Raw genomic sequence first — 24,708 nt, 5'->3', positions numbered from 1 at the left:
AAACATTATTCTGATAATGGGTCCATAGGCTGTACAAGATTGTTAAAGAGGTCTAGGCCTCCCCCAAAGTTTAAGAACCACTCATGTAAAGCACTGAGTCAGTGATGACAAAAGAGTGGATGGATTTTGATTTTGCTTTATTTAAGAGATAATGTGAGTGTGCATATTTTCATGACAAATCCTTCAACTATTTAAGAAGACTTTCCCCTCCAAGACTTCTTTTCTCAAAGCTATACATCCCCAAAGTTCCCTCAATCATTCCTCCTATGACAAGGTTGCCAGAACTTTCACTGTGACACACATTAGTTGAGGCTGCATTCACTTAAGTTTGTCATCTTCCCTCCTCAATGGCACCTACATCACGTGTAAAAGGAAATCTGCAGTACAGCATAAACTACATATAATGGAGAACTGGCATAACACTATTCCTCTCTCTTTACCATGCCAGTTCAAAAACTATGCTATCTAAACTTTATTTTGTATAGATTGACTCTCTTCCTCTGGACAATGAAGTGCTGGCTTTTCTAAGGAATTGAAAGGATGTCTCAGAAGAGACTCCCTGCCAGATACATGTTAGGTTTAGCAGTTATTCCTACTCATATATTTTTCCAGCATCATTTAGACCTCTCTGATTAAGTATGATTCATTGCTTTGAAAACATATTATACAAAACATTCTTATTTTTACTTAAATAACAAACATTAAATAAAATTTTCCTTTTTATTTATCTCTACTTTTGTTTTAATAACTCAGGCTAAGTCTATACCAGTGCAAAGCATCTGCTGGGTCCAATTCCCCACAGTTTATCAGGAATGTTGTGTGAGTAGAAAGCCAAATACATCTGGATTTCCTGATGTTCATGAGGAAAGGTAGCTTAGCACCAAGGAAAATTTGGTCCACCACATTTTGTGACTGAGTCTAATTCTATCTCTAGTACTAACTTACTAAAACCAAAGAATGTAAGGCTTTTGGGCAAATTGTTGAATGTCTAGGTAATAAGTGATTATTAAGAGAATCTAGGGTATACATAGGCTTTAATACGTAGGTCAGTAAAGGACAAATGTGCCCATCCATCACCTCCCCTTGGGGTCACTGTAGGAAATAGAACAGTAAGCCTGATGAAATAGGAGTCTGAGCAAATATCACACTTCCTGAGTTACAAATCTGTTAAACATGTAAAGGGAAGAAAATGATTATACTCTAATCTTTAAGGAAGAATTCACATTTTCTATAGCTCTTGAAATAGCAGAGAGGAGATGGGGAACATGTTTACTGTTTCATGGGAAACAGTTCTTGAATGTCCTTTGAAAACCATTCATAAACTGAAAATATTTTAACAAATGGTTCCATTTCTAAATCCACAATGTTCTTTGATAAGAGTCTGCTTCTACCTGCTGGGAAACAGGAAACAACTAAACCTTTTTAAATAGTCTTGAACATTACTCCTCAGAGTCAGAGAGCTGTATTATACAAAGCATCCCATTACTAGGCTCCATGTTAACTTGAATTACTGGCAGTGTCAAACAGTTCAAGAAGTAGAACTTTATTTGTCATCCTAATTTGATCAGTTTTCTCTCTTGTGTAGAAAGACTCAAGTTCAACATGACAATTTTTTTTCCTTCTTCACCTTTATTTTATGATGTTGTAATTATCTTACATTATCTTTAAAATTTACTCTGTTGGAGTGAAAGGAAGGTACAGATAAAATTTTAAAACCTTATTTCTTAAAAAATAAAAATAATATTATCCTTTGCAATAAATGATCCAAGACAATTACAAAGGACTCATGATGAAAAATGCTATTCTCATCCAAACAAAGAACTGATGGGAGTCTGAATGCAGATTAAAGCATACTATTTTTCTACTTTTTTTTGTGATTTTTTTTTCCCTTTTGGTCCATGTCTTCTTTCATAACATAAGTAATATGGAAATGTTTTGCATGACTGCAAATGTACAATCTATAACATATTACTTACCAACTCAGGGAAGATATAGGTGAGTGAAGGAGAAAATTTTTAAAAATGAATGTTAAAATTCACTTTTATGTGTCATTGAGAAAAATAAAAATAATTTTAAAATGATATTAAAATAAATACTAATACAAACCTCTCTGGTTTAAGAGTATTTACATTATGAAATGTCTTTTATATAAGCCATTTCCAATGTTACTATTATTGAAATATATACCACTACAAAGGTTAAAAAGTCAAGAAGTTTTTAACAGGAAAAAAAAAGGAATGTTTACTGCCTCTAAACAGAAACCTACTACATAGTATTAGATCAAGAATTTAAGTTTACATTTTTAAATTTGAAAATAGTCATGCTGTTCCTTATATGCTTGAAATTTTAACATATGATCATACTTTAACACACTAGGGTCTGTCTCCAAGTTACAGGAAGGGAAATAAACCTCTCTCAAGCCCTCTTCAAGTCTTTCCTCAAATCAGATTTATATTTACCTAATTAAGGCTGGAAACCCTTAAGCCCTTGGCTCGAACACATTAGTCTGCTGCTTTAGGAACAATGCTACAAAGTATGAAGGTCCATTTGTACATCAGGGACAATACCTGTTACCGAGTATAAAGAAGTCTGCATACCTGCACACCTACTAGGTGATTCCCCTAGCAATACTTCTTAGAACATCTAAGGTCAAAGCAAGAATATACCTTGCAGGGACAATTTTAGGTGGTACAGTAGAGAGAGTGCCCAGCCTAGAGTCAGGAAGACTTCTAGTTGTGAATTCAAATGCAGCCTCAGACACACAGTCTGTGTGACCCCAGGCAAGTCACTTAACCAAGTTTGCTTCAGTTTCCTCATCTGTAAAATGAGCAGAAGGAAATGGCAAATCTCTCCAGTTATCTCTGCCAAGAAAACCTCAAATGAGTTGGACAACAACAACAAACCCAGAGAGGATATCTCTCCTATTAAGTCCTCTTCTAACAGCAAGCATTTGCATCTCACTTCTGAGAGTTACAGGGAGAGTTTAAGTGACTTAGCCAGGGTCATACAGTAAAGTGTATGAGGCTGGATATGAACTTGGGTCTTCTTAACTCCTTCTGTACTTGCCATTTGGAGACTTTGTGGTACATTCCTCAGTGCACAGAAAGGTCTTGTTTTACCATTCCTGATAAAGTTAATTTATCCAACTCAGACTAAGATTTCATCCTAGCTTGGTTTAGCAGAAACAGAGATGATAGAAGATTTGGTTTATTGTTCTAGTTATAACACTAAAATAATTGATTTATGACCTTGGACAAGTCACAGTTGATCACAGTTAAACAAACTTTAGCTCTTGAAGTATTTTGGACTCCAAGACATCTAAGGATTCCAGCTAAATTAGGTCCAAATGAGTCTTGTCTCCCTCCCTGAAGTCAGATGTTATTCTTTCATTACCACACTGCTTTGATTGCTCAAATGTATTTTTTGGAGAAATTCTCTTCCAGAGCTGCCTTTAAATATATGAATATAGGGATGGCTAGCTGGCACAGGTGGAGAGAGCACCAGCCCTGGAGTCAGGAGTACCTGAGTTCAAATCTGGCCTCAGACACTTAATAATAATTACCTAGCTGTGTGGCCCTTTGACATATTTCATTTTGGAAAATATCCAAAAGTCACTTAGTGTTAAGCCTAGTGAATTGCCAAACTATAGGTTAAATACTTAGATACTGCTGCTCATACAAAATTATTAGATTACTTTTCTTATGTAGCTCTGAAGACAATTTCATTAGAGTTTCAAAAATGTTTGAAGCAATGGCAGGAACACTAAGAGAATGATAGTGCAACTTCCCAAAATAATTGCTTTGAAAGACAACATCCATTTGGATATTTTGTTCCTCTTGGGGATGGTTGTCTTGGATGGGTAGAGAAGATCCTTACAGTAAAGGGAAGATCATAACCCACACTTGCCCAAATGCAAAGTTCCTAAAGTTATCCAGTAGCAAAACTTTTTGTCTGCTACATCAAATGCTGAAATTGAAGTTTGAAAAAATAATCTGCTTAACATAGCACAAAATGTGCCCAGAATTGAGACTTTTTAATGTTTTTGATATTTGAAAACCTCTTCTTTGTTCTGTAAATATCAAGTCTTAGTCAGCAAGATTAATAAGAAGCCAAAAATGAAGCCAGAATGAAAAACATATTTTAAAAGTAAATGGTCTTCACAGAAATGCAAGGCACAATATCTTCATAAAAAAGTATAAGAGGACTTCCAATTGGAAAAATATTCATATTATCATGAATAATCTTATAATCTCCATGATGTGACTGAAAATACTTCACATTTATGTAGGATTTTATGCTCTAATACCTTTCAAAGGTGATGAAGAGACTTCACAAGTTTTCATCAAGTATAAAATACAGAGTCCAATTATGAAACACAAAGTTATCAACACCTTCAAATGAGTCTCAGGAAAACTCACTCATTTTAATACAATATATAAAGTACTAAAAAGTCAAATGAAAATTTCATTCCGTTTATATTAAGCTACCTCTCTATCTAGCTCTCTTTCTCCATAATTTCTAAAACAGACCTTGAAATAACTTGATGTTTAAAATTGTCAGTAAGTAACTAAAATTTAAATTTTTCATCTTGTACAATTAGGAAAGAAAGAATATATGAGAAGGTACAGAAGGCAGACTTAGGATGAGTAGATAAAGGGTCCATTGAAAGTTTTGCATCAAAAAGAACAAAGCTACCCAACAATTGGTAGCTAGGTGATGCAGTGTTCATGAACCTGAAGTCAGGAAGATAGTTTCCTGAATTTAAATTTGGCCTCAGATAACCTACCAGCAGCTATTAACTTGAGCAAGTCACTTCATCTGTTTGCCTCAGTTTTCTCATCTGTAAAATGAGCTGGAGAAGGAATGGCAAATTACTCCCACTATCTTTGCCAAGAAAACCCTAAATAGGGTCACAGAGAGAATGACTGAAAAATGACTGAAAATCTAATTACTGGAATTGTCAGACAATGGGATGAACTGCATTAATAAGGTAGCGTTCATCCCACTGCAAGTGCCAAGCAGAGAGGTTGGGTGTCAGGTAGTAATACTGCATAGGTGATTCAGGCATCACATAAAGAATTGGATTAGATGACTTGTGAAGTTCCATTAAACTCAGATTTTAGGATTCTGTAAAATATGAGAATGACTTCACTTAAAAAAAATCAAAGACAAGAAACAGGAAAAATTAAGTTCTTCAGAAAACCCATTATTCTACCTACAATCTAGATAGTATCAAATAAGATAAAGACTTACATCATTTTAGAAATACATAGGCTCAAAATGAATTTAAAACCAGCCAACTTTTTACCATGTCCTGGATCACAAGGTGAAGAGAAAGGAGAGAAAGAGACAGAGAGAGAGAGAGACAGACAGACAGACAGACAGAGACAGAGACAGACAGATAATGAAATATAGAGAGAGACAACTAGAATCATAGATGGAAGTAGGACAGAAGTCATCTGATAAAACTAATCAGAAATTTTTAAATGTTACCTTACCCTTCCCAATGCAGTATGAGAGGTAGGAAAAATGCTAACTTCAAGGAAAGAAATATTTGTGTGAATTTTGACTCTGGGTAGTCATGGACAAGTCACTCAAAATGAGCCTGAGAAAAGTTACTTCATGCATAAAAATGAGAGAAAAAATATGTCTGCTACCTGCTTCAAAGGGTTGTTGTGAGTGAAGCCCTTCTGTAAATACTTAAGTGACATCTACACAACCAAGGCCTTCTAGAGATACTACATTTTATCAAAGGAACTTTCAGCACCCTCCTCCCTTCTGATCATACCACAATCGAAGCTATCTGTTCAATAGGGAACCAGTATATGATAGTGAAAAAAAGTCTAGCTCTAAGTCAGGGAACTTGGGCTTAAATCCTGCTTCTGACAAAACACTTGTGATTTGGAGAAACCATTTCACTTCCCTCCACCTCAGTTTCCTTATCTGCAAAACAAAAGAGGGGAGAAGGACTAAAATAGCCCTAGAGTTCCCTTCTGGTTCATTGTCATGAATGGACTCCAGTGGCTTTCTGTAGCCTCTGGCAACAAAGACAAAATGCTCTACTTGGTATTCAAATCTCTTTTGACCAAAAGGTTAGAGGTTTAAAGAAAAACCTTGTAATTTTTGTTGAATCATCTCACCAGCTCTTTGTGACACCAATTTGGGGTTTTCTATGCAAAGATATTGGGAGAGTGTCATTTCCTTCTCCAGCTCATTTTACAGATGAGGAAACTGAGGCAAACAGGGTGAAATGACTTATCCAGAGCCACACATCTAATAAGTTTCTGGAGTTAGTTTTGAACTCAGAAAGATGAATTTTCCTAACTTCGGGTTGTCACTTTATCCCCTGGACATCCTAGCTACCCTACTTCTATACTCCCCAACATGTACCCCATGCTTTCTGGTTGTTCCTTGAAGAAAACACACTATTATCTCTTGGCTCTAGGTCTTCTCTCCAGCTGTCCTTCATTTCTGGAATATTCTCTCTCCTCTACTCCAACTACTTGACTTCTCTGGTTTCTTTTAAGTTGCAACTAAAATTCCATCTCCTACAAGAAGCCTTCACCGATTCCTCTGTTAATTATTCCCTGTATATAGCTTGCTTTGTATATATTTATTTGCAAGTTGTCTCTTCCTTTAGACTATAAGATCCTTGTGGGCAAGAACTGTCTCACCTCTTTCTTTATCCCCCAATACTGAGCAATGTGCTTTATTAAATTTACTGAACTAAACTCTAGATCTATGATTGCATAGGGATGGTCCAATGTGATAAAATTGCAAAATAGACAATTGGAAGTCAAGAAGTCTGCTTTCTAGTCATAGCTCTTTGCTATCAACAATGATCTTGGCTGAGTCTTTTGCCCTACTTGGGTTCTCTATTTTTTTCAACTGTAAATAGAGTTGATTGTATCAGGTGATTTCTGGGATAGCTTCCAGTTCTCAGTCTATATATGCATATTATTAGAAAGTCACACACACACAAAAATAAAATCACTACTGAACATACAATAATGAAATACTCCAATAGCTTTCTTCTTGTTCACAGGAGATTGATTTTTCAAAGTTTCAAAGTCATTTCCACCATAGTAGCTTAAGTTCCTTTTACAGTTTCCTCAACATCCTGTTTCACTCCAAGTCTTAGATTTCTACTCTACTTTGATTTGATGGCTGCCTCTTGGGTGACAGTTATTCAGATAATATTAAAAGACTGTCACAAAACTTCAAGTCAATTGCAACCCCAGGAAAGTTCACCAAGAGAAATGTTTCCCCATCCTGTACTTGAATGCATAATAAGGTCTCATGCAACCATCTCTGATTTTTCTGTCTCTCTTCACTAATGTTGACTGAGATCAGAAAGAGAACTGGATACTTCTCTGTATATTCTTTAAGATTCTTTTTTTTAACACTTTAGATAGTATATGTTTATGGATACATGCATGGAGAACACAAACTTTTGGTTTTTTTTGGTCCCTATAAACTCTCTCTTCATGTCATGAACTCTTACTTTTCCTATTATAGTCCTCTTATATTTCTACCCATAATTAATAGTTTCCTAATCTATAACTGACCAAACTACCTCTTTTTTCCCCTCCTTAAAACTCCCTGGGGGGGGGGCAGCTAGGTGGTGCAGTGGATAGAGCACCAGCCCTGGAGTCAGGAGTACCTGAGTTCAAATCCAACCTCAGATGAGCCACTTAACCCCCATTGCCTTGCAAAAACTAAAAAAAAAAAAACAAAAACAAAACAAAAAACCCCAACAACTCCCTCAAAGTTCCAACTGTACTTTAGGAATTTTTTTCTAAAATGAATAGGATGCTATATGGACTTCTGGTTGGCCTACCTTCAACCAACAAAACCCACAACCTCACTACTGATGGAGAGATAAGTAAGAAATCTATAGAGAGATGGATTTATATTTCTCTAGCTAGGATAGATAAGTCCTCAACTTATGGATGCTTGATTCAGGTATTATTAGCCCAGTAGTATGTGTTAAATAGGTTCTCTTAAATCAGCTCACAAAAACCTATCTATCATAGAACATTGGAAACTATTTTCTGAGTTGCAAACAATTAATTTGCACAAGTTGGACATCTAGGGCCTTGCCTATAAATTATCAGGTGGCATTAGTTATCTTTTACAAGTTCTATAAGATTTTCATCATGTTGTAGGAATGTTTTATCTAAGTATGGCCAAAAGATTTGAACTCAAAAGATTTAACTGTATTTAATTTATTGGGAACAAAGAGAAATATCAGACCATGCTATTTCTGGGAACCTAGGAGCTATGTATACATATGTTCAAAGGCTCTGGTAATTGATTAAGATCAAAGAAGCATAACTATTATTGGTGGCAATGGTAAAGAAAAAAAAAATCAAACCAGTTCAGGATATCTGGTCTTTATAATACATATATTCTCATTTGAATTTCATGACAACATTGAAGTGGGGGATATTTTCTTCCCTCCCCCCATTTTCCAGATGATAAAATTGAAAAGTTGAATGACTTTCCCATTACTCAAGCATTCAACCTCAGGGTTAGTTTAAGGTCCTGCCATTCAACACACCACATGATCTCTCCAAGGAAATTTACATATAATAGAAATAATCCTAGATGGAAATCCTAGATTTTAAAGGCCAATGGGTGAAGCCAAAGGTGATTTAAACTTTCCCAGAGAATTTATGTTCTTATGGGATTGAAAATCTCTTTAGTTCTACATTCAAATTTACTACCACCTAGAGATACAGGTTTCCACCATAAGCCAAAGAAAATTCAGAAGTCAGAAAAACATCAAGAGGGAAGATACAAAAAGAAAGTCAGAAAATGGCTAGCTTCCCTATGAGTCAGGAATGAATCAGTCATGGTCAGGATTTCAAGACAGGTGGGGCTTCTTTCTGATGAAGTGTAAGACTAAGATCCTACCTCTATTTCCTGAAAGATCTCACAAAAAAAAAAATTGGCGGCTCCAATGTTAGCCCTAGATCCTGGCTGAAGTTATACCAATTACAGTCTATATCCTAACTTTCAACCACTTCCACTGAATGCTTCTTCCCTTCCTGCCCTAAATTACAGTGGGGTGCAGCTGTGCACAGCTGAACAAAGGTGCATTTTGAGGTTTTAGCATCAGATGACATAATCCACATACAGTGCCCAAGTTGGCATGGGATCCAATGTAAACAAAATATCATATTTTTTATTAGAACAAAGTTTCATTACCTTTAATAACAAATGTCCATAACTTCACATTTTACAAAATGAGCACACTAAATTCTTCATGGTAGTAGAAAAAATCCATTTTATTTTTGCAAATTAGCCTAGTTTATTGTTGATTTAGTGATGGCCATCTCTTATTTCAGGGCAGCCAGCTGTTTCAACTTTTCTGACAGGGAACCTTGGCCTCAACAACCATATCTGATACACAGATAGTCTCTTGGCTGCCCACAGATATGCCCATCTGTGTCTATGGCAAAGTGCCCACTAATAGGTAAGTCATACTCCTGCCTGCTGCTGCTGTGTGCATTAAACAATGAAAGATTTAAAGTGGATAGTTTACAGAATTTTAGAAGCATCATTTTTTTTCCTGCTGTAATATCCTCCCTTTGCCACCTTGTGTTTATAGATTCCCTAAATCTATACAACAACATATATAAGTTTTTCAGACACTCAAAATAGGTTTCATAGGGACATCTCTTAGAACATTAAAAGAGCATCTAACATTTTGGATTTTCCTTCAAGATTTTATTCCACTATGAATACATTATGAGAATAGTTAGGTTTTATCAGAATCCCATTGCCCAAGTTTTTTTAGATTGAATTGTAGAAATCAATTTCAAAAAATTCCTTAACCCTAGGACTATCATTTCCACTTTCAATCAGAAAGTACAAATTCCAAAAAACAACCTCTACTTAAATAAGTTACAGTTTCTACAGTAATTTAGGGTTAACTAAGTTCTTGAAAACTGATAGTTGAAAGGAAAATTGCTAGGCATTTTTGTCTTTTTCTTTAGGGACAAATTGATGCTATTTTTCATTGTCTATTGATGGCGTGTTCCCTTCAGATAGAGCAAGCAAAAAGATCAGTTTACAAATAAACATAACTTCCAAAGACAGCAGAGGACAGTAGCAAGTGTAGATCCATATGGGTCATCTTTACATTTCCCTGCCCTTTGTTACAATGTCTACATTTTTAACTGGTGTTCTACTGCACCAAGTATCATTTTCACCTATCTCCACTTCTACAATAGTGAAAAATTCGCAGAAGTAGCAACCAACTCTAACTCTCTAACTCTTTCTATGTCTCTCCCAGCCCAAGCTAATTTTCAATAAGGCAAATTCCACTCTTTAGTGCAAATTCTCTAGTCTTTCCATCTTTACGCAGTCGTTTTTTATGCTATTTTTTCAATCTTTTATTTTTTTTTTATCAAAATTCCCGCATTTCTTTCGGTGGTGTTGGGGTTTTCAAGAAGGGGGAAAAGACTCAAGAAAAGCTTGGCTAAGACGCTGTTTTGTTGTGTATATATATATGTATGTATCCAGAAACACTATTACCTTGCAGTTGTGGGGAACTGGGCGGCGAGGCAGTAGTTTGGGAAATACTAACTACTATTTCTGAGCATCGATTTTGCCAGCCCCAGTTCTCCTAAACCCACAGGATGTTTGACTCTGCCAGTCCGTCACTTTCTCTTGGCGCAGCCAGCTCAGCCCAACAGGCGATCTCCAGGTACTCTTTACCTGGACTTCCCTTCCTCCTCCACCCCACCCCTCCTCCTCCCTTTGTGGCCGTGGCTACTGCGGTGGCGGCGGCGCTCTCCTCTCCCTCTCTCCCTTCCTCCCTCTTGCTCCTTCTCCAGGACAGGCCGACAGAAGCAACAACCTCCAGACTTGTTGTCCCACTCCCCCTCGCAAACGCCAGCCCGGACTGGGAAATCCTTCTTGGTACCGACAGACCGAGGAAAATCAGGGCTCCGGAAAGAGGCAGCCCGGCTCCCAGGCTGCCCGGGCTGAAGACCCTGGCCAGGGCTCGGGGCGGGTGGGCTGCGGTTAGGCGGCAACATCGCCTTAGTCAGAGGTGACCCGTGAGGAAAAGAACGCAGTTGCACAGCGCGGGGTCCCCCCACCCAATACCAGGGAGAAAGGAGACGCACGCACCCAAAGAGGGGGCCGTGCCCCCGATGCCCCCTGGAAAACACATGTGGTTTGTTCCCCTCCGGCTCAAGCCCCACACTTCCCACAACTGGCAGCGGCCAGATGCAGACGGCCAGGCTTATATTCAAAAACACATCACCTCACACACACACACACCATGATACACACAAACACACAAAGTTTGGAAAATTACTTTGGGCATTTTTTGCTTCCTCCAACCTGTTGAAAAAGGTGGGAGAAAGGAGTAGGGACCCCTGACTCCTCTCTTTCAACCTTTTCCAGGACCGACCGAACTGGATTTTTTAAGACGGAGGAGTGAGTGGCCCAGCACGGTGGGCTTCCCTTCCGTACAGCCTGCCCCACTCCGGGTCCCCTGGCCACCCCGGCGCCCCGCGGCTCCAAGCCCCGGCCAACTCACCATGGTGATTTCAGCTCCCGTCGCTCCTCCACCTTAATCCGATGACTGGGGAGAGCGGAGGTCTGAAATGGAATTTCCTTTTCGAACTTCAAAAGTTGGTTCCTTTCGCCAAGAAGAAAAAGAAGAATCCTCCCAACTCTCCAGACACTCAAAGGAACCAATGGGGACGCTGGGGGGACTCCATCCAAGCCGGATCCTCAGCTCAGGTTCGGGGGCGGGGGGTCACCTTTAGCAGATCCTGTTCATCCTGCCTGGGGCTCGGCGAGGACTCCGAATACACTGAATCTTCCTCCGGCCGCCGGACTAGAAGCGGTAGCTAGGGGCAGTCCCGGCAGTTGCAGCTCCGCAGCCAGCCTAGCTCCTCCTCTTTCTCTACTCTCCACTATGTACTCCCCGAGCTCAGCCTCGGCTCAGGCCAGGCAATCTGTCCTTAAATGGAGAATTCAGTTCGGCCCTGACGAATCAGGGTTTATTTTCATAGCGTCATTCCTCAGGGAAACTCCAGCAGCCAACAACATGGAGCAGCTAGGCTTTCCAAAGGTTTCTGGATCTTGTAGTCCTCTGGCCCTTTCTTCTCTCCTCCCCTTCAGCTTCAAAAGAATTTTGTTGACCTAAACTCCTAGCTAAAAGACTTAGTACTCTGAGAAGAGAAAAAACTCCACAAAAATAAAAATAAAGAAAAGCTTCAAACTTCTTTCAACATGAAAGTCTGAACTGTGCTGATCCTCCCGGGTAGAGAAGTTGCCTCTTCCAGAACAATGAAAAAGGAGAAAAATATTTTATCAGCAAAGAAGATCAGAGTCATGGACGGAAACCCAGAGGAAATCCTTTTTCTTTTTCAGGTTTAGGATCATAAGAGAAATCAAAATGGTAATCCTGACCCCCCCACCCCCGCCCCAGCCTTTCTTGAAAATCTGATAGCCATAAAATACTAGTAACAGACTAGTTAGAAAGTGAGGTGGTGCAATGGGTAGAGCTTCAGGTCTGGAATCAGGAAGAATCATATTCTGAGTTCAAATCTGACCTCAGTCAGTAACTGTATATCCCGGGACAAGTCATTTAGCCCTATTTGCCTCGGTTTCCTTATCTGTAAAATAAGTTGGAGAAGGAAATGGCAAACCACTCCAGTATCTTTGCCAGGAAAACCCCAAATGGGAGGCAGAAAGAAGGATTCAATTCATTGTCATGAGTAACAATAATTCCTTATTTTCTCTGGTTGAGCTCCACTTTACCCAACTGTTATCTTTCTAGTGAAAAATAAAATTTCTAATATATCTCTGAGGCTTAGCTCATTCAGGGCTATAGCCTTGCATTAAAAAACTGGAAATAATCTCACAGATTATAATATACAATGCCTTCCCCTGAAATGACTGTATCTATTTTGCCTTTAATTATTGATATGGAGTCCTCTTCCTTCCCAATAGAACGCAACTTTCTTGAGGGAAGTTTTTTTTTCATCTTCATCTGGCAATGGGTGCTTTAATTAGTACTTTTTGGAGGGGAGAGGTTGAGGCTGAGGCTGGCATGGCTAAACAAGCTGAATTGATTATTCATTTTTTCAATCATCTGCACTAATACAGAGAGGTAGATTTTTGATTCATTGGGAGTAAAAACTTAACAGCTAGAGCTGGACGGCTCTTGGACAAAAGTCAATCCTGTTTCAACTAGCTGTATGGAGAGGATCATATATCTCGGTATATGGAAGATGCTTTAAGTCCAACTCTCTCATTTTACAGATAAACTGAGAATCAGAAAGGCTGGGTGACTTTTCCAGTCACAAAGGTAATAAATGACAGAGGAAGTCTGACTCTAAAGGTTTCTTTTCACTGGGTAAGACACTTTGCCTCTCTTGGTCTCAGTTTCTTCCTCAGAAAATTGAGGGGTTTGGGCCTGGTGATCTTGCTACTTTATATACTATAAACTGCTTTGAAAGGTAGCAGAAAGAAGGATTCAAAAAGAAAGGATGTTGCAGAGAGGATTCCTGTTCAGGTACAAGTTGAATTAGATGCTCTCTGACACTCTTCCTACTCTAATTTCAGGGATTCTGATTCTTTGTGTCTGAGAGAAGCAGCGTTAATTCTAGTTTGAGGATCTCTGTCAAGTGTAATTTTAAATATAACACTAGATTCAAAAGCTTGCAAAATGAATGTTGAAAACTCTTTGCATGTAATTGGAAAATAAATAAGGGGGAACATAGGAGGACAAACTGGTACTTTTATACAGGGTTAAGGCTATACTCAATCTTAGTCAAGTCAACAAGCATTCATTATGTCCCCGATACTGTACTAAGTGATGAAATAAAATGCAAGGCAAAAACAATCCTGACTTTCAAGGGGTTTACATTCTAAAGGGAAAGGCATCATGTAAACAGTCATGTACAAACAAGATATATTGTTGATAAATTAATGATAATCAACAAAGAGAAGACATTGGAGGTGCCAGTGGGGGTGGGGGGGATGTGGGATTGGGAGAGAAGGAAAGGCTTCTTGCATAAGGTAGGTTTTAATTGCTGGAATTTAAAGGAAGACAGGAAGTTGAGAGGAGGGAGAAAAATTCCAGATAAAAAGGCCAAAGTCATTGGATCCTAGTATACATGGAGGGGAAATAAAGTGTAAGATGATGAAAAAGGAAGGAAGGATCCAAGTTATTTCAAGGTAAACAGGTGGTTTTGTGTTTTATCCTAGAAATAATAGGGAGACAATGTAATCGATTGAATAGGAGAGTGAGATGTTCAAACCTGAATTTAGGAAGATCACTTTGCTAAGTGGAAGAAGATGGATTGGAGAACGGAAAGACTTGAAGCAGATAGATCCAACAGGGAAATGCTCATTTCAGATTGTATTCTGGCTCATCCAAAGGGCAATGAAGAGGTACATGATAGACCTAATTAGGTTGTACTACTTATTATTGAGTCATTTCAGTTGTGTTCAATTCTTCATGATTCCATTTGGGATTTTCTTGGCAAAGACACTGAAGTGATTTGCTACTTCCTTCTCCAGCTCATTTTATGAATGCATTAACTAAGGCAAACAGGGTTACATGACTTGCCCAGGGTTACACAGCTAATAAGTGTCTGAGCTCAGATTTGAACCCAGAAACAGCAGTCTGCCTAACTCTAGGTCCAGTAGTCTATCCACAGCACCACCTAGTGGCCCCTGAAATACATTACTAACAAAGCATTGCACAGGAGAAGGAACATAAAGGATGCCATTCAAAAAGTACATGAGAAAAGAAATCGAGGCTCATCACATAGTCAGGATGAACATTGATGGATTCCCTCCTATGTGGCACAGGTGTCCACAAAATATCATGTTAAAGCAAAGTCCTATAGGAAATTCAAAGAAGCAAATAATATGGTACCTGCTCTCTAGGACCCACAGTCTGATTGAAGAGACAGGATATATCTGAATAATAAAATCCAACTAAAACAAAATATATGTGATATGTCAAGTGGCATTTATTAATTAAATGCTATAAGGGTTGAGAGGAGGAAGCACTTTTTTTTTTTCCTGGAGTGAAGGGAAATCAGAGAAGAAATAGAATTTGTTTTATAACTTAAGGGATCAAGTTAGATTTGGATAAAATGAGATGAGAGAGAGCAACATAGTGAGGAGGCAATGGAGCAAAAATCAGAACACAAAATGTGGAGCCAAGTAAGCATAGAGCTATTTTGAGGACAGTGATAGTTCAGTTTAACTGGTAAAGCTTTTTACGACCAGTGAATGAATTTTTTTTTTGTTTGATCATACATATTTGTTACAGGGATTTTCTTTCACTTTTTCTTTTTTTTCCAAGGGAAAGGAAGATAAGACAAAAGAAAAAAGATTATTGTCAATTTCTTTAAAAGAGTGTAAGGTTTGGGGGCCGCTAGGTGGCGTAGTGGATAAAACACCGGCCTTGGAGTCAGGAGTACCTGGGTTCAAATCTGGTCTCAGACACTTAATAATTACCTAGCTGTGTGGCCTTGGGTAAGCCACTTAATCCCATTTGCCTTGCAAAAACCTAAAAAAACAAAAACAAAAACAAAACAAAAGAAAAAGAATGTAAGGTTTGTGAACAGTGGGAAAGTACATTGAAACAGTATTGTTATAAACCTTGAAAGTAAGGTTAAAGAGTCTGGGCTTTCACTGAAGGATGATAATAGTATTTTACATTTTCTCCAATTGCATATCAAAAATTTTTTTAACATTCTTTTTCTGTAAATGGAAGGCATTTTGATATAGTTTATATACATATGCCATCTAAATTTTTTTTAACAGCTTTTGGGGTTAAGTAATTGCTCAGATGCTAAGGGTCAAATGTCTAAAGCTAGATTTGAATTTAAGTTTTCCTGACCCCAGGGCTGGTGCTCCATCCACTGTGCCACCTAGCTGCTACTACTAAAAAATAATAAGAAATTATTGAAGGTATTTGTGTAGATAAATGACATGATCAAAATATTGTTTGGAGGATGTCAATTTGGAGTGGGAGGACCTAGATTTGAATTGTATCTCTCTTATATACTAACTCATAGGAACTCAGTTTCTAAATCTATAAAATCAGTGAATTGGACTCTAGTTTCATTTCTAGTTCTAAATCCTGACTGTTACCAAGATTACTCTGGTTATGGTGGATGGGATAAATTAAAGCGGGGAGGAGAAGGAAAACCAATTCTAAAGCCTTGAAGTGTTTCAGGTATGAAATAATAAGAATGAAAATTAGACTGGTACAAGTGAACATAAAAGAAATAGATCAAAGACATGTCTGAGAAAAACACTATGAAGACTATGTAATGGGAAGTTTTTAATCTACCATGCTTACCATGCTTCTGACTCTATTACCTCCCAGTAATGGTAATTACAATTAACAAAAGCAGGAAGTCAGGGGAGGAAAATTACTCAAGAAAATATAAGGAATTCCGTTTTAGAATTGATGAGTTGATGCTAATGCTAGGATATCTGCATGGAAATATCCAGTAGGTAGTGGGAAATGTAGGACTGGTATTCAGAAGAGAAGTCAAGATTAGAAATATAGATTTGGGAGGGATTTGTAGAAAGCTGTACAATGAAGATAAATGAGAGAAAAACAGAAGGATGAGTTCTGAATCTTGGGTGATAGTCACTTTTAGGAGGGGAAAAGAAAGAACTGGAGCCAGCACAAAATATAGAGAATAGTTAGGAAAACTAGAAGAGTTTATCATTCCAAAAATCAAGGGAAGAGAGAGAAGAACTTATAATTGGTCATTGCATTGATCAGAGTTCCTGAGATTTTGCAACATCATCATTATTGTGTTACTTGTTCTCCTGATCTGCTCACTTCACTTAATATCATGTCTTTCTAGATTTCCCTGAAACCACCTTCATCCTTTTTTATGCTACAATAATATACCATTACATTCATATACCATAGCATCTTCAATTGATAGAAAATTGATAGATATCCCTCAGCTTCCCATTCTTTACCATTATAGAAAGAGCTTCTCTCTCTCTCTCTCCATATATATATATATATGTGTGTGTGTGTGTGTGTGTGTGTGTGTGTGTGTGTGTGCGCGTGTGTGCATGCATGTGCTTTCCCCCCTCTTTCTTTGATTTCTTCTTCAGGGTCAAATTTAGTCATAATTACAATGCATTCACTTTCTTTCTTCTTTTTTTTTTTTAGATTTTTTTTTGCAAGGCAATGGGGTTAAGTGGCTTGCCTAAGGCCAGACAGCTAGGTAATTATTAAGTGTCTGAGACCGGACTTGAACTCAGGTACTCCTGACTCCAGGGTTGGTGCTCTATCCACTGCCGCCACCTAGCTGCCCCCACTTTCAATCTTATTGTTATTCTTTGCTTTTATTGCTGTAGTCATTGTCTAGTTTTCTTTGCTTCTGCTTATTTAATTTTGCATGAATTCATTTAAGTCTTACCTTGCCTCCCTGAATTCTTCATATTATTTATTCCTTATATGAACTATCTTACCACAATCCATACCATAGTTTTGTTCTTGCTTTTGTTTTTGCCATTCTCCAAGTAATGGATATTTGTTTTTCACTTCTTTGCTACTTCAAAAAAAACTGCAATAATTATTTTGGTGTATATGTCTCCTTTTCTTTTTAACTTTTTTCTCCTTGGAGCATAGTCCTGAGAACAGAATCTCTAGGTCAAAGAGTCACTTTCTTAGCACAATTCCAAATTGCTTTCCAGAATGATTGAATCAAATCAAAGTTCCACCAACAAAACAATTTTTATTTTCCACCAACAAAAATATTTTCACAACCTCATCATCATATTCCCATTTTTTGTCATCTGTAATAATTTGCAGGAAATGTAGTGAAACCTCAAAGTTGTTTTGATTTACATTTTTCTTATTATTTGTGATTTTATTCAATCTTTCAAAATTTTCAAGGTTCAGGTATTTCATTAAGTCAAATTTATTTATCTAGAAAATTCAGTTATGTAAGATATCTCATTACATGAGCCTGATTAAATGAAACATTTATACATTAATGATACTCTATTTTAGTTTTTATTTATTTATTTTTTATTTTGAGAAAATGATAAGTTTGTTTTCTACATTAAACACCAAACTAAAACTGGGAGAAAAAGAAAAAAGAGGGAAAAATTCTAGAAAGAGAAACAAAAATGACTTTGTCAAATTGCAGACACCCCCCACCCCCAATCAGAAGGAGAAAATAGACGAGGGATTTGGGAGATTACAATCCTATCACAGAGACATGATATTATCTAGATACTTGCTAGAGCTCTTATTCTACTCAAAGCAAAGGTGCTAATTACTTCTTAACTTATATTAGTGATATATTCACTCTTCAAAAGATGTAAATAAGAGGAAATTCTATTTTGGATTTGATTCCTACTATTAGGGAGGAAGGGGTTACTGGATAAAAATGAAAACTCCAAGGGGGAATATGACCACTAGATACTCTCTAGACACTGCCCCCCCCCCCCCCAGAGTCCACTATAGTCATCTTCCTACTGGTCCACCTTGTTCTGCCCTTCAACTGTGATTGGGAACTTTGGCTCCTGCCCTGGGGCCTTGTGCTCTTAGCTGGTGAGAGTTCAGTGTCTAGAAACAATAATGCACTCCTATATCCTTAATGTTTTGTCACTACATGCATAACCATATCCTCCCCACTTGTTGTCACCTCTCTTAGATTGACATAGAATAAGCATTTAATAAATTTTTTTATTCATTCATTCCTACTGCACTGGATCACAGAATCCTGATTCAAAAGAATTTTTAACAGATTAGAGCATTGGGTTTAATCTAATAAAATGAAATCCAATAGGGATAAATGTAAAGTCAGTCTTTTGGATACAAAAAATCAACTTCACAAGTACAAAACAGACATGGAGCTGACAAGAAAACAGTGATTTTGAAAAAAAGATCTGGGACTTAATTGGTAGACTATAAACTCAAATGTGAATCATGATGTAGAAGTCAAAAAAAAAAACTGGAGAGAGATTAAGCATTAAGAGAGACATAGCTTCCAGGTAGGTAATAATCCACCAAACTCTTGCCTTATCAAACCTCATCTGGAATATCATGGTCAGTTCTAGGTACCACAATTTATGAAAGACATCTATCTATAAGCTAGAGAATGTCCCTGTCATATGGTTGGTTGTCTGTTCTCAGAGGATCAAAATGATATCAGAGTGAAGTTACAATGTGTCCAACTGCGGTTGATCAGACCAATATGAGCTCAGAATGTTCTACCATAGGTCAGGCACAAATAGTCTATGGAAACATTTGGATTCTCTAAATTTGCACATCTCAGGTTTCTTTTGAGCTACTTCAATTTTGCTTTGCTCATAATACATGGCACTTTTTTTAATGTGGTTGCACCATACTGGATAGTCTTTACCAATGTCTCCCATGTCATGGAATCATTTCCACTTCAGAGAGACCTTGAGAGTGTGCTTATATCACTTCTTCTGACCGCCATAGGAGGGTGCCTTCCTTATGTGAATTTTCCATTAAATAGTCTTTTAGGCAAGTGTATGTTTAGCATTCAAACAATATGGTTAGATCATAAGAGTTGCACTCTCTGTTGTGCTGTTTGAATGCTTGGTAGTTTAATTTGAGAAAGAATCTCGGCATCTGGTACCTAATCCTGCTAGGTAATCTTCAGAATCTTCCTATGACAATATAACATGGAAAGATACCAAGCCAAGGTAAGCTATGACATAATGATCATTTGAAGAAAGTATTTAAGCTAAAGAAGAGGATACTCAAGAGAGACAACGGAACCTTCTACAAGTGTTTTTAAAAGGATTAGACCTTGCTCCAGATGGGTAGAATCAGGAGCAATGGGTGGAAACTTCAAAGAGGCAAATTTAGATTTAATTTCAAGGAAGAAATATCAATATCCTACTATCTATTCCCCAATTATGACAACTTAAATTTCTAATTATTCAAGTTAAAGTTTCTCACTATGTTAGCTAAAACCTTTCAATATTTAAGTCTTGTCTCCTTTTCAGGCATTTCATAAAACTCCTCTCTGTGCAAATTGACTCTTACTGTTACTCATACAAAATCCTTTCAACTACTTGTGTAATGATGTTCAACCATATAACTTCTTTGTGCCTCAGTTTCTTCACCTTTAAAATAAGCACATTGGGCAGCTAGGTGGCGTAGTGGATAAAGCACTGGCCTTGGAGTCAGGAGTAGCTGGGTTAAAATCCGGTCTCAGAAACTTAATAATTTCCTAGCTGTGTGGCCTTGGGCAAGCCACTTAACCCCGTTTGCCTTGCAAAAACCTAAAAAAATAAAATAAAATAAAATAAAATAAGCACATTTGTTTTTCATTTATATTGAACTTACCTTGGGAAAATTGGACAGAATTGGGGGAAGGAGATAGGGAGAAATAATGCAGAGTGTTTCAAAAGTCTTAGTTCAGTTTTAAGCAATTAAAGTTTAGCTGATACTTAAACTTTAATTATTTAAAGATATTTAAGCTTTAATATTTTAAAACTGCACTGTGACTTTTAGAATACTCTGTACTACATATGCAATATGGAAATATGTTTTACATGATTGCATATATAAAATATTGAACTGCTTCCAGTTTTGGAAAGGGGGAGGGGAGGGAGGGAGAAGAATTTAGAACTCGAAATTATGTAAAAATGAATGTTAAAAATTATCTTTTTATCTTATTGGAAAGAATAAAATATTATATATAAAAAAAGTATACTCTGTACTGTCAAAATCACCTTTGATGTCCTTTCGATGAAACAGTACTGATTCAGCAAAGAAAGGGCATATGCTAATTCATTATACCATTATATTGTTTTTTTCCTGTCTATAATGCCTCATTAAAGGTATAGATTTGACCTATTTTTCCTTATTTCAAATTCTTTAATTTTACATTAACATATAGCCTTTTGAATTGTTAATTTGATCTAGCCACTCTGGAAAGCAATTTGGAACTATTCCCTCAAAGCTATTAAACTGTGTTTACCCTTTGACCCAGCAAAATTTTTCCTAGGTCTAAAGGAAAACAATGTACAAAATAACTAGAACCACAGTAAAACAAAGAATGATAATTTAACAGTGTAATTATAGTGCTCATTAGTGATCCTGAAGAAGGAGGTGGGTATGGATATGGAACATTGAATACTCAAATTTTACTTGATTGATGTGTTGATTAGCTTTGCTGAACTGTTTTTTTTTTTTGCTGTCTTATTCTTTGTTGTAAGGGATAGTTCTCTGGATAATGCAGAGAGAATGACACATAGTGAGAAATTAAGGTAATATTAAAAAAGATATTAGAATTAATTTTTTAAAAAAATCTTTGGGAAGATGCCAATATGTGTGTGGGAGAGGGGATACCCTTTACCCACCCAGTTGGTCAAAGGATATAGTCACAGATGGTTAGGTGTCTATGTGTTAAAGAGGTATTAAATACCTTTTTCTCTCTTTATAAAGTACAAGCATAGCAAATACAAAAGGGCGACACCATTTGTCAGATTGAAAATTAGTTATGACCCTGGAGATGTCAGTCTGAACTAGAACATGCTGGGAGCTCCTTGTAGGGTGGAAGGAAGAAAAGGGTTTCTTTCTGACTCTCCTCTTTACCTCCTACTAAGTATCTAGGAACAGAACTCTTCACTCAGATAGATGCATAGTAGAGCAGTTGGAGTCAGTTAAAGAGTAATTGAAGGAGATACCTGCGCACGTGTGCACGCACACACACACACACACACACACACACACACACAGATACACACACACGCTAGACAAAGCAACAGTCACTCAGGACTGAGAACAATTCCAAGAAATGGACCCTCTAAGCATCAGAGCAAACCTATGGGTTTGAGAGAATTTAATTTTCCAGTCCTGTCCAATTCTTTGTGACCCCACTTGAAATTTTTCTCAGCAAAGATACTGGAGTGCTTTGCCATTTCCTTCTCCAGCTCATTTTATAAAAGAAGAAACTTAGCCAAATAGGATTAAGTGACTTGCTCAGGGTCATATGGCTAAGAAGTGTCTGAGATCAAATTTGAATTCAGAAAATCTTTCCTACTCTAAACTTGGCATTCTAACCATTGTGCTATCTAAGAGAAAAGAAAAGAGAAAATGAGAACTCAACCAAGTAAAGCTGATATTAGGGCCCTGCAGTATCACCTTTGTGAGCTATCTTGGCCACACATATTCCATATATATATGGGATATGTGTGGCCATATATAAATGCTTATTCACTTCTCTTTCTCTTCTCTTCTCCACTCTCCTATCTATGTAGGAAATGTAAATTGGTTAGGACATATAATTTCTTTGGTATAGGTAGCTCTTCTCTGCAATCTATAGTCTGAATGTATTTGTCTATATGGATCTTCACAGTGTGTATATACTGTTAACAGAATTTTACTGCATTAATCTCTAATCTGAGAATGGCTGGAAGTAAAACAGAGCAGTTTAATTTCAGAATGAGGAAGGTGTATACTTACCTAGCGTTCTCTTGAGAAAGAAAACTCCCTCTGTCACAATAAAGATAGAGGTTACATACATAAGATCACAAGTGAAAAGGCAGGGGGAAAGTGAATTACAAAACAATCATTTGAGGACAAGTCCATGTGTGCAGGACAATACAAGTGTTCTACAGACCTGAGGGAAGTTCTTAAAAGATTATTTCAAGTCTTGAGGGTTGTGATTGTTTAAGAGGTACAGGATCAGACTTCTGTTATGAGAACAGATTCTATAGTTCTTTATATATATATATATATATATATATATATATATATTTCTTTATATATAGTACTATATATAGAAGAAATGTGATGATTGTGAAGCTTCTGTCAAGAATTGATGAATCACTTTAAACTGCATTGTAAGTCTCTGACTCTCAAGCTCTTGGAAAAATAGGGTTTTGAGAAATCTAAATTATTCATTTCACATCATATTGATTAATATGAAAATCATGATTTTCTTCACAACATACACAGGTGTACTTGCATATTATACACATATTATATATCATAAATACACACACATATATGATTTGTCGAGGTGGAGAAAATCAGGAGATGGGGAGAGAGAGAGAGACAGACAGACAGACAGAAAGACAGAGAGAGAGACAGAGAGACAGAGAGAGACAAAGAGAGACACAGAGAGACAGAGACAGACAGAGAGATAGACACACACACACACACACACAGATGGAGAGAGAAAAGTCAAGCCTCAACAGGGAGAGAACTGACCTTAAAATAAGGAAATCAAGTTCTGTCTCTGATATATACACATCTATCCATTCAATATGTACATACTCTGTGAACCTGAGCCCAGCTCTCATGTGCAATGTTTATGTATGAATAAGTGTGTTTATACACATATGTTTTAAAGATATGTACAGTCATATATACATGGTCAAGAATTGACTTGATTTATTAAGATTTAAAACTAAGATTTAAAATTCAGACAGACAAGTATTCCCACACAATCCTAAGAAAGATTTAGACTATCACAATCTTTGAGCTGAGAAGAAAATTTGAGTCATACCCAAGAGCTTTGAAATAGAGACAATCAGAATGAAAGAAAAACATTAGACGGTAGTAGCTGGGTAGCAGAAGAAGTGGAGGTAGCAACACCTTTAGTGTCCTAGAACTTAGTGAGCTGAGCTGGAGAGAAACCAAGGAACAAAGGCTGATCAAAGAGAGAGAGGGAGAGAGCAGAGAAAAGTTGTGTTGGACAGAAATGAGAGAAATCATGATGGAACGTAAGATCCCTGATTCTTTCTTGGAAAAGAGGAGTGGAAAGAAGCTGCTAGTTGTAATTACATTACCTCTTCAAGGACTGAAGGAAGTCCCAAAAGATCCACTCTTTCTTTACCCTTCCTCCCCATGATTCTCAGATATTCTCAGGAATCATTGCATACTGTTTTATTGTTTCTTTTTATCTGTTTCTTTTATCTTGAATTTATTTCATCTAAAAATCTATGATTGATCATGAAGATTTATCATACATATTAGTAAATAGTCTACATCAAGCAAAGGGGTTAATTAAAAACAAAGAAAATTTAAATAGGCAGAGATAGATCAAATCACAAGTCAGTATAATACTTAGAGAATTAGCTCAGAATCAGGGAGACTTGTGTTCTTCTACATTGGCTGGGAGGACATGTGTCATTCATTTTGCTTCTCTGAGTTCCTTGACTCCTTACTATCTTTCATCTCTCATGTCTAGTATATTATCAAGGTTGTTGCTTTCACCTTTGTAACATCTCTCAAATACTCCCCCATCTATTTCTTAACACAGTCACTGCTCTAGTTCTGACTCTCATCACTTCACACCTAGACCACTGCCACACCCTGCTGGTGGGTCTGCCTGCATTAAGTCTCTCCCCACATCAACCTATTCTCCATTCAGTCACCAAAGTGATTTTCCCAAATTACAGGTTCTAACTATTGTCATCCCTTTACTGAAAAAAAGAAAAAAACAATTAAACAAAACAAAACAAAAAACTTCAGTAACTCCCTGTGACTTTCAGGATCAAATACATAATCCTCTGGTGTTCAGTGACTCCCTTCTTAAACTATCCTCATACTACCTTTCCAATCTTCTTTTACCTTGGCCTCCTGACTGTTGCTCCAACAAGGCACCTCATTTCTAGTCTCTGGACATTTTCTCTGTCCATCCTCTATGCCTAGAACGCTTTCCTTCCTCCACTCCA

The 24,708-nt window shown here is 37.2% G+C and overlaps 1 protein-coding gene across 1 annotated transcript in view; it reads right to left on the bottom strand.

The window, feature by feature from the left end:
* Nucleotides 1–11,980, bottom strand: part of MYO1E (myosin IE) — a 248,439-nt gene extending 236,459 nt beyond the window's left edge. The window contains exon 1 of the mRNA XM_074234549.1: nucleotides 11,561–11,980. Coding sequence (XP_074090650.1) covers nucleotides 11,561–11,563 — 3 coding nt within the window. The 5' untranslated portion in view covers nucleotides 11,564–11,980. The remainder of the gene's footprint in view (nucleotides 1–11,560) is intronic.
* Between the last annotated feature and the right edge of the window lie 12,728 nt (nucleotides 11,981–24,708).

This window comes from Macrotis lagotis, chromosome 4 (genome assembly GCF_037893015.1).
Source record: "Macrotis lagotis isolate mMagLag1 chromosome 4, bilby.v1.9.chrom.fasta, whole genome shotgun sequence".
Taxonomy (NCBI): domain Eukaryota; kingdom Metazoa; phylum Chordata; class Mammalia; order Peramelemorphia; family Peramelidae; genus Macrotis; species Macrotis lagotis.
Note: the sequence above shows the minus strand (reverse complement) of the source record. Positions and strands in the feature narration are given on the sequence as shown.